The sequence below is a fragment of the Antrostomus carolinensis genome, unplaced genomic scaffold, assembly GCF_000700745.2.
Source record: "Antrostomus carolinensis isolate BGI_N321 unplaced genomic scaffold, ASM70074v2 scaffold26328, whole genome shotgun sequence".
NCBI classification, from domain to species: Eukaryota; Metazoa; Chordata; class Aves; order Caprimulgiformes; family Caprimulgidae; genus Antrostomus; species Antrostomus carolinensis.
In genome coordinates, this window is record NW_010335397.1 from 1 (window position 1) to 11,372 (window position 11,372).

The window sequence follows — 11,372 nt, forward strand, 5'->3', positions numbered from 1 at the left end:
CCTCGCATCCTCCCCTCCCCGAGGGCAGAGGCGGCCGAGTCCTTGATGAAGCAGATCTCTCTGCTTTCCTCTTCCAGCGAGGCCGCAAGGTGCAAGGCTAAAACAGAGGGGTACGATGTGTGCGAGAAGCAGAACCCTCCTGCGCTTGGTACTTCTGAGTGTCATTTACTAAAAACCGGAAGGATTTCTCTTCCTCCCTCTCCCCCCGGCCCCTCCTTCCCCTTCTGCCCGCCTGTTGTGTCTGTGGAGTCTGTTGTGGGTTGCTGTGACAACATAAGGAGGCTGCTGTGGGGTCTTGCAACACACAGATTATCAGGTGTCTGTGTCGGGACCTGTTTGGGGGCCATAGAAGGGGGCTGTAGAGACAAATAGTAGTAGAGGTTAATTTGTTAAGTCAACCTGTAGTGGGTATTGCGGCATCCAACACCGAGAGCAAAGAGAAATCAGGCACTGGACAGACTGAGGCAGACTAGTTGGAGAGCTCAGAGTTGCCTTCTGTTGGTCAAGGCACTACTCATGTTTCTGAAGGCAGCAATATACTTGTTTAAAAAAATGATAATAATGAAAGAAAGCCCTTGAAGCTCTGCATATGGTCACAGCAAGAACAAGGAGCGATGCCAGGATATTCTCAATGACTTTGTTCATCCTCAGTTTGTGTACTATTTCAGGACACACAGCTGACTCAAAGCCAAATGTTAGCTTGAGTTGTAATAGAAGCTGAGGTGGAAATGGGTTTGTTAAGTGTGCTTGAGTGGAGTTCTTAAGCTACTGGTCTCTCTAGGCCAAAATAAAGCATGTGGGGAGAAAAAACACCATTGTTAGGACTACATTAAAGAGTTGTCATGTCACTGTTCAGGGTAAGTAGCAATTGAATGGCATGAATCTATGTACGGGCTGTGTGTCAGGATTGGGAGTCACAGTACATGGAAACAGAATAGCTTAATTTCTTTTCAATGTTTTTCTTAAGTCCTCTCCCATTAGGTTATGCTTCTTTTGTATGCACATTGGATTTATATGCCTGATTCTATGTCTTGGGTATAAAATGCATCTATACACGATTAACAGAAAAAAACCAAAAAAACCTTGGTGAGTTTAATATTGGTACTAGGGTTCTTTATCTAAGTGACATAATACTCATGGAGGGTAAGATCTGGGGCAGACTCAGATGCATAGAAGTATTTTTATCCAAGAAGAGATAAATGCTAATTTTAGCTCTGGGGAGCTTTCTAAACATCCAAGCTTCACAAATACTGTAGAGCATTAGGCTGAAAGGAAGAGCTGATCACTTGACCAGTAAATCCCAGTGTTTGATTCTTTGCTACTACATTTTGTTTGCTGGAAAAATGCTTAAGTCCTGCATCCAGATGTTGCCCTGTGCTGAAGGAGATGAAAAGACAGAGATGCCTTGAAGCAGGAGAAACAAAGGATCAACAGGTGTTTGATGTGCTCTTCCCTTTTTCTCTTCTGTCCTGCCAGAAGAGTACACAAGTGTTGTAGAACAAAGTCTGTGTTTGGGAGAGAGGGAGGGAGGGAAAGGAAAGGCTGAGCAGTCCTTGCTGCATACAGCAGACCTGCAGAGCAGCTTATAGCGAGACTTGTCAGATCAGTGTGAATGTAGCCTTGGATCATTGACTTGGTTTCCATAAAAGAGCTCAAAACCTTGTGCTGAAGGAGTGAATGGTGGCATGATGCGTGAGCTACAATTGGTGTACCCTGCAGTACGTGTGGTGATAGTTGGGCCCTTTGTTACTATGTTACTAGGGGAAGGTTCATGAAATAAAAGTATGGGTTCCCTTTGCTTCCCATCCAACACTATTCTACTTTTTTTGTTTTTCTCTCCTTTCTGTCTGACATAAAAGACACCAGATGGCAATTTCTCTTCTTTTTTTTTTTTTTTTTTTTATTTGCAAATGAATCTATGTGGCACTAGGCATTGCAAGTAAACTGCAGGTATACTCACCTCCTGTACAGTTCAGTTAATGTCACTGGATTTGCATTTGAGGCATAAATGCAGAACTCAACCCAAGATCTTAAAGTAGCATTTATCTGAAGTCTGCCATCCTGAAGTATTTACTATTCTAATGAGTGTTTAGGTCTTTGGGGGCATTTTACCTGCTGTCATCATGAGGTCTTACTCTCCTCATGTAGTTTCCTTGTAGCAATCACATGTGGGAGTGAGTAAAATCACAAATAATACCTTTTAGTTGCATAAAGTTCAAGAAACAAGAGCCTGATCCTGTCTTTTGGAAGGAAAACAAGCACAGAAAGTTAATTCAACAGCTCTCTGTGATAGAAGGTCACCAGTGTCTCTAGAATATTTTTATATGTTTGTAGCTCTGGCAAAACTTGCTCAATATTTTCCCCATAGAAATGCACAAAAAGTGGGAGAACACCCTGTTTGGTGGTTACTGCTGGGTTTTTTCCTGCTGTCTGGTTGGGAACACTGCTCTGAATAATGTCCTTACGAGAGCATACAGTGTCAACACCTGTCCTTACAAATGGGTAAAATCAGTAACAACCTATGCTACAGTGTCAGTGGTTTAGTGCTGTACAAGCTTCTGATGCTCTTAATCATGTAAGAGTAAAATCAGAGATTTCATGGAGTTTATTACTATGAAACCCAGTAGTATTGAATCAGGCTTTTCCAGTGATCTTTCTCCCTTTAATTTTGAGTTTCATATGTTATCCCAGATACTCTTGAGCATTGCAGTCACTAAGGATTCAGCTGCAGCTTTGCCTCAGTTATGTTGATCCCAACAACAAACCAGGAGCCAGAGCATCTGATGCTCTGTCTACATCAGTGGGTCATGCAATGCAGAAGCAGGGCACCTGGGGATGAAAAAGTTGGTGCTGAGAACCAAGTGTCCACACTGCACACGTTTTAGGGGCAGAATGTTCCTTCAGATTACTTTTAATCTGGTCCTATGGACAGAACGCTTGATCATTAGTTACAGGTGGCACATCTTGCACTTCAGATTCATGTGAAAGGAATTCAGTTTGTGCACTCTGTGGCTGCACCTGATGTGAACTGAAGCATGGTAAGTGGTGATGACGGGGATATTTTTTTCAAAAATATACTCTTGATCTGAACTAAAATGCTAGCAGAGGTGCACCCTTCATCTGCTCCTGCAGTGTAATTTGTTGTTGCAGAAGGAGGACTAATCTAAGGACTCAGTCCACAATGGCATTTTATGGGTGACTGCTTTATCAAGTACCAGCTGTTTGGTGATGGTTATCACCATCAATGGGTATTGTCCGTTCTTCAGTTACTTGGTTCTCAGCCGCAGTTAATTTCAGTTTGTAATAATATGCCAGATTAAGACCCACAGCAATGCCAGATCTTGGTCACTGCCTAGTTCCCTGTGTCTGCTGTGGTCGTCTCTGGTAAATGGAAAGAGCATTCAATTGTAGCCAGGTGCATCCGGAATCCTAACAAAATGCATCTGTAAAGCCAAAGTGAAAGCCTTATGTCAGTCATATACCAGCTATGGATTATTCCCCTCTTTCCATGGGTGGGTCCAGTGTGGTCACCCTTCCTCACATCGCACTGCACAGCAAGAAAGAGGAAACAAAAGGAGGCACAAGGGACTGCCCTGTGTTGTGGCCTGTTCTTGAGGTAGACTCTGAAGAATTGGTGAAGGAAGGGGTGTCAATGTTGCAGATTCTCCAACTTTGTAAAAAACACGCATCCCAGATTCTCACGCATGAGGTTCTGAAATGGTTAAATGTCCTTCACCTGCTGTGTGGATTAATTTCTAGAGAGATGATCTCATCACAGAAGATATTGCAAGGTATGTTACAGGTCAAAGTAATATGTAAGCTGCTCAGTGTAATCAGCTTGTTGATTTCTGCCCTTCAGGTCTTCCAGAACTTGTCAGAAGATTGACATAGTTCTAGTCTAATGCTGAGCTTTGCATTTGGATCTCTATTTGATCTGATAGACTGTTAGTCTGTATAACACAAAGATAGGTCCTTGTGGACTACCCATTTTCAGTCGGCTCAAGAGAATCAGTTGTTGTACCTAAAACTGGATGTTTTCATACTCAGCTATTGAGCTTCAGAGCAATCTGTTTTATACAGTACTGTGAGAAGAATTTGTATTTTGCTGGTGTCTCTGATTTTTGGTCGTCTTAGGAAGTGCTCATTCTTACTGATCGGAAGTTGTGTCACCACAGAGGTAGGTTGGGCTTGATGAAGGGTCCTAGTAACTAGCCTTTAGAAACAAATCTGGAATCAAGCACACTGAGAAAGAGCAAACTGAGAGGCTTCTGATACTACAAGCCATGAATTATTATTCCTTGTCTCTACAGTTTCCACAAAGGTTGTGGCAGTGATTTGACTGAGAAGTTTTCTAGGTAAACATAGAGACGTCTGTTCTGTCTTCAACTTTACATCTGCCTTGGAGGCTGATCCTTTAATTTGTAACCTGGATCCCACCTCCAGTCTTACTACCCTTTATCACCAGCTGCTTCTTTGATGCTGACAAGGAAGTTTTTCTTTTTAAAACAATTTCCCTATCTGCCTTCCTGTGATTTAATAAATTTCCAATACTAATTTATACCTTGAGAAAAATGTTTTGTGATGGTCTTTCAGCAGCTGGTCTAGTTTATCTGTAACTTGATACCATGTTGCGATTTATTTCACAAATATACTTGGTGAGGCCCTAAATTCATTGATTAAGTTGAGCCAAACCACAAAACAGCCTTTTGGTCCCTATCCTTTCCCCAAATCAGAGCTCTCTGTGAATTCTATGCTTTTTCACAAATAAACAGTAAGTCCCCCTGCCTTTTTTTCCCTGACATATATGTGTTAATCCATTAAGATTCTGAAACAACACATGTCAGGTTATACACTGAGAATGAACATTTCACATGCTTGCTCTGGCTCACATGCTCTTTGGTCCTTACCAGCATGCCTTGGAGTTCTGCAGTGTAAGGCAATGACTTCAGTGCCTGAAGAACTTGACATTTTGCATCTCCTTTTCCAGTTCCCATGGCTACAAACAGTAATTTTGTAACCTGGGGATGGAGGTAAGATCATTGTGTAGTCTTGTAAATTTTTTTATAGTCCTTTTGATAAATTATTGTGTAATGGCTCTCTGAGGGAGTCACTCCAAAACTATACTCAAGAAGATGCCTTCATTGACATACAGGGTATCTACAAATGCTCCTTTGTATGTTTCCAAAAGAGTGTGTTTTTCAGGGATAAGTATTGATGGACTTACTACCTTACTGGTGGCCTGAGTTTTTCAAATACTTTGCACGCACACCATTCATATTTAGTGGTGATAGATTGTGGTGTCTCTTTCCATTAGATGTCTTTAATAATTGCGATATTGTAATTGTGGTTGGCAGCCTGTCTGTTTGAAGGACTTCCTGTTTTGGATGTTTGCTCAGGTTACTTGAGACAGGTTGGAATTATTGAATTTTTTTCCATGGAATAACTTAAAGAAAAACTTTAATGAGCAGGCAAGGTTCTTATGTACTGTCAGTTGGAACCTTCAGCTGAAGAGATTGTTCTTAACACAAGAGCTAAGTAACTGTGTTTGCTTGTTTTCATGCTAAGAGGTGCTATCTCAGTCTTATTGCACGTGTTTAAGTACTGAGCTAAGAAGTAAATGCTGCAGGATCACTCCGTAATCACTGATTAATGTAGACATTCCTACTGATTTGTTTGTGGTGTTTTGCTGAAGAGAAAAGGATTGATAATTAGTAAATGGTCTTTGAAAACATCTTGGGTATGTTTTTGTATACACTAAGTGGTGATTTAAAATCTCCAGAAATTTCAAAATGGACAGTTAGCTGCACAGGCAGTGAGATCCATAGAGGTGGATTCCTGATCCTGCCTAGAGAACTCATTATTAGGTTTGGATCTTCATCTACTTGCTTTCCAGCAGAGAAAAATGTAATTATGACTTCAAAATATATTAAACTGCATTCTTAAGACAAGTTCATGGTTACAATCTGGTTATCTGTTGTATATAAATACACCTACATTAATACATAAAGAGTGAGAATGTGTCTGTTGTGTTTAGCCTGTGTACCAGTGGACTAGATAATCAAGTGATATGCTTCATCTACAGATCGTTTGGAAAATTTCACTAGAAAGGCAGTGTTTCATTACTGAGGCTGACTAGCCAGAAGGGTCTGCATGCTATGGCAACCACAACTGTGTTCTAGTGATAATAATAACAACTCATCCAGCAATAAGGAAAAGCTAAACAAAAAACCAAGCACCCTACAGCAATCTGAGGTGAAGCTACACAGAAAGAAATCAGTGACCGTAACCATCTGCAAGCCATGGTTCTGAACAGTAACTTTATACTTCTTTGGAAATAAATTAGCTTTATTTTGAATAGTTCTTTTCTGCTAATCAAGTGAATTAATTAAATGGCTTTATCTTGGATCTTGAGTCTACTAACATCTCCTGATTTTTGGCTACCTCTGTCTCGTCTTCATCTGCAAACAATCACAGTTGACAATTGACAATGTGAAAATAGAAACTTCCTAAGAGATTCTTGAGATCCTGTGTTATTCTTGTATCTTTTTCACTTCCATCTATCTGCTCATCTTTCTTTAGAACTTGATTAAGCAGGTGAATCTTTCACTGCTTTTTTGGGAGGAAGGCGGGGAACAACCATACTTGATCAGATCTTTCCCCTGGTGGGTTTCTCGCTGCTCCTCATTTGATGGCCTTTCTGTCTTTCTCTGGCTTTTTTGGCCGTGTCCTCTCTGAGGCTGGTCACACTTCCAGTAACTTTCCTTTTACTTCACCCTATTTTGTTTTGTTGATAAACTGAACTATTGCAGGTTGTAGGTTGGTTTTAGCAAGGTTTTCATTGGTCTTGGAATTTTATGCTGTTTTTTAATTAAGCTTTATATAAGCTGGTTTGCTCTTGTTTGAGCAGTTTTGTTTCAGTTCCAGTTGGTCTGCCCAGATGTTACCAGACTTTCAGAGCTCATATCTAGACTTTTTTTTTAATTTAAGTTTTGTAAATACATGTTTAGCATTTTTAATCAGTGTGATTACATAATAGATTTAGCATAAGCTTAACCTAGAGGCTACCTTAAAAAAAACTGACTGTGGCTGTATTTTTAAGGTCTTGTACCTATTCCTGGCTTTAATCGTTCCAGTAGCCAGAAGGCTTCTGGCTACATTTATAAGCATTTAATACATGTGTTTTGCTAATTGTTTATACAGTAATTTGTTGTTAGCATCTGTTTTTATTTGAGGTGTCCAGGCTTCTGTCTGTCAGTCTCTTCAGGAGCTATTTCTATTTTAATCTTGTTCTGAAAACTAGTGAACAATATTGAAATGGTCTACATTTTTAATACATAGGTACTTTATATACACTGGAGTCGATTTAAGAACTTTCCTTAACATAGCCACAAAGCTCTAGTTTTGTTTCTGTTCCTAGTTTATTGTGATCTCTGTCCTGTGCAGTATTGAGTCATGCTAAAAATGTCTTCATTAGACTGCCATTGATCTATAGTAGGGCATTTGGGCATGCTATGTCCAAGTTCTGTGATAACTTTGCTTTAATTAAGTCAATTTAATTATTGGAAATTTGAAAGAGTAATAATTTTAAAATTTTATTTTCTTAAGTTCCTTTACTAGGATTCTCAGGTAATGACATTGATTTCTCTTGTTACTTCTATTTAGATTTACCTATTAATTTTAAACTCGTTTTGTTATCCTCTTGGAATTTTTTCTTTAAGATTCCAGACACTGTACTTAATATATATTTTGTGACTGACTGAGGTGCCTTTTTGCAGAATTACCATTTGAGAACTTTTGAAGAATTTTAAAACTAGATTGTTATATAAAACCTCAGCTAACCTGTATGACAGCATTTTAATGGAATATTGGATTGGAAGAAAAATTGGTTTGGCATCTCTCTGCTTGGTAGTTTAAAACCAACCAGACACACTGGCTAGCCACGCTGCTTCATTTTGTTTTCCAGCCTTGTAAACTTTTCCACATTCCATCTGTGATGTCTAGTCCATGCATGAATAAAATATGAAGTAATTAAATACTACATATTATGTCAGAGGGGTTGCTGTTTATTCTCAGGCTTGAAATGAAACTGGTTTAGATCACATACTGAAACCTCTTTGGTTTTTGCTGCTCATTCAGGGCCCTGCCTTTGAGGCTGTGGTGTACAAATATGTCTCATTCTCTGTAATGTGGAAAAAACCATATTGTTTTTGTACTATTATTTATATCATGACTGTATTCTTGGAAAGGATGCAGAAGAAAAAAGAGGAGTTAGCTCTCATTTCTTTTCTCATATTTGGACTCATGTGGATAGTACAGAGCCCATGAGCCATCCCAGGTGTCAGCCACATTGGAGCTTGCATCCAACAAGCACCTGTGGTTGGATTGCAGACAGGTAACTGGAAGTCTCCATACTCCTTTACCTCAAGACTAGTAACATTTCAGGGTGCAGGTTATAACTCAGATAAAGGGCTAAAGGCAATATTTTAATAGTTTTGTTTCCTGAAACCTCTGTGCCAATAGCAGGTTGGTATCACAAGGCCATTAGGGTTTACGTGCGTTAGATATTGTGTATGTATGTTTGAAGCTACGTTACTTGCTCTGCATTTGGCAGATTGAAAAGCTCTGGTTGTGCAACCACATATATGCCAGGATGAAAAGTTTCTGGGTCCATGTTTCAGTCTAGTGGAAGACAACCCTCTAAAACAGGGGTCCTCAAACTTTTTAAACAGGGGGCCAGTTCACTGTCCCTCAGACACTGTCGGGGGCTGGACTATAGTTTGGAAAAAAATGAACGAATTCCTATGCACAGTGCACATATTTTATTTGTAGTAGTGCACAAAAACCAGGAAAAAGAATGCAATATTTAAAATGAAGAACAATTGTAATCAACAAAACAAATAATATTTCCATGTGAACTATGGGCCTGCTTTTGGCTAATGAGATGGTCAGTGTTAGGTTCCATATTTGTCACTGCTGGTCATAGCAAGTGATGCCAGTGTTCATCAGTCAGTCTGGGTCTGATTGGAGATTTCAGATGTTTCATTCGGCCTCTCGCCCGCCTCAGGGGGCAGGTTAAGGACGAGGCGCTGGTTCCAGCCCCGGTTTCCTCCCCCAAACCCTGGCAGGGGGAGCAGGGGGGGAGGTTCGGCAAGTTCTGTAAATACCGGCAGGCCGGATTGAGGACCCTGGGAGGGGCGTAGTTTGAGGACCTCTGCTCTAAAATGTATTCTTACATAACTAGTCTGTGCTGTAGCATTTCCAGAAGCATTCAATGTCTGTGAAAGTGTATCAGTGTGACACAGTAGTGGCATAAAATCACCCTTGCACCTTGCTGTCCATGAGGACAGGAGGAGTCAGGAACCACATATAAATAAAGATTATATTTGTACCTTAGCCATTATAGCTATTAGCATGCAGTCCATGCTAAAATTTTTAAATAAATGGGTAACATTTAGTTCTAACACTGACTTTTGTTTCTTCATTTACAGCACTTTAAGTAATGAAAGAATGCAGTATTTGGCTAGTAATTTCTAAACATGTTTTTTCTTACATCAGAACATAGTGCCTCTGACAATAAAAAATAGACACCAAAACAACTTGTATCTATCATTTTTAACAGCCTGACAGTTAATACATATTCTATATTTATGTGTGAATGAGATGTGAATTTTAAAAAAGGTATAAAACAAGTCATTTAGTTTCTTTATCTGTAGTCGTTTTTCTTCTCCTGAAAAAGGACACCATCACTCCAGATTATGACCCGTGTTTTGTGAATTAAATTGCTGTAGGTTTCCTTTTTCTTTGCTGAAATAATTATTAGGCAAGCCTTCCTGAACATGTTTGTGCCTTGCATTTTCCCTTTTCTCCCTCGTTGATTACAGCTCCCTGGCAGAGACCATATTGCTCAGCAGACTACTAGACATTAGAAAACCAAAATCAGATATATCAAACTATGATCCCACATTCCTGTATATGAAAATGACAGGCTGTAGTAAACATGTAGGAGTTGTTTTCAGTTTTTCAAATAATCCATTTTTTCCAGCTTACATTCATTCAACATGTTGCCATAGAATATTTAAGAAAATATTTTCACTAATAACTTTCCATGATGATAGTATCTTCAAAAATATCTTCTCTTCAATTTCCAGTGTCATGTGAAAAAGAATTTGTATATATCTATAGATAAATATATTTGCAAGTTCCTATTGGGCTGTTTGGTTTTATTTTAGTCTGTTGCCTGTACAAACTTCTCCTTGGAAAATTAAGAGTATGTTGTACATGTGGGATATAATAGGAGTTCTGGTTTGTAGAGAACGGTGTCTCTGGAGTCATCTTACAAGTCAGTTTTATTGTGCATATAACTAAAACCATCTGTGTGACTTGTTAGCAATATTGTTTGGACTGCCCTAAATCAAATCCTGAATGGGCAAGATTACAGAAAGCAGGTTTATACTGGAATCTTTCAGGTTAAACCCACTGATGTCCAGCCTTTTCTCCTTCTTGGCATAACAAGTATTAGTGAGAGGTAAGTTTGTGCCAGCTATCCATGTTTCACCAAGATCTATCTTCTGCAAACAGGCTTGTGTTTACAGAAACCAAAGGGAAAATAGCATGTGAACAGCATAAACCAGCTGTGGTCAAAATAGTTGTGTATTTGCATAACTGTGCGGTATTTAAAGGAACGGCCAGCTTACTTTGGTAGTTTACTACAGGCTTTTCCTTAAGAGTTTGTCCTCTTCAGGCATCTTTCAAGAAGTGGAAGTAGAAGGCTCTAATTCTCAATAGCATTGTTTTCACAGTGGTAGAAAACAAGTTTAACTGTCTTGTTACAGTTTTTGGTAAATGGACACTGACATGGACTACGAAAGACCCAACGTTGAAACTATCAAGTGTGTGGTGGTTGGAGATAATGCAGTGGGAAAGACTCGTCTAATCTGTGCAAGAGCGTGCAATACAACCTTGACTCAGTATCAGCTGCTGGCAACTCACGTACCAACTGTCTGGGCCATTGATCAGTACCGTGTCTGCCAAGAGGTAAGGACTGCAGGTGCACAAAATATGGAGCACACACTGTGAGGTTGTACTATTATTTATTGTCAAGATTTTCTTTGTCGGGATGCAGCATTGATCTCACAAGTATTTTGTGTGTGGTCTCTACTGCAGCCATGGTCTGATACACATTTCCCCGAGTCTCTCATTCCAAAGTAACTTTTTTTTTTTTTTTAAATCAAACCTATTTTTAGGAAGATGGATGTTCTGCCTTTTTTATAAGATACAGCATTTGCTGAAAATTCTATGAGATAGACGGTCTAGTATGCTTTGGACCTTCTTACAGGGCAAATTAGAAATGTACTTGTTTGATGGAGGGAAAG

General features: G+C 39.5%; 1 protein-coding gene across 1 annotated transcript in view; it reads left to right on the forward strand.

The window, feature by feature from the left end:
- The first annotated feature begins 10,842 nt into the window (after positions 1-10,842).
- RHOBTB1 (Rho related BTB domain containing 1) overlaps positions 10,843-11,372 on the forward strand; it is a 24,117-nt gene continuing 23,587 nt past the window's right edge. Inside the window, exon 1 of the mRNA XM_010174534.1 lies at positions 10,843-11,036. Coding sequence (XP_010172836.1) covers positions 10,843-11,036 — 194 coding nt within the window. The remainder of the gene's footprint in view (positions 11,037-11,372) is intronic.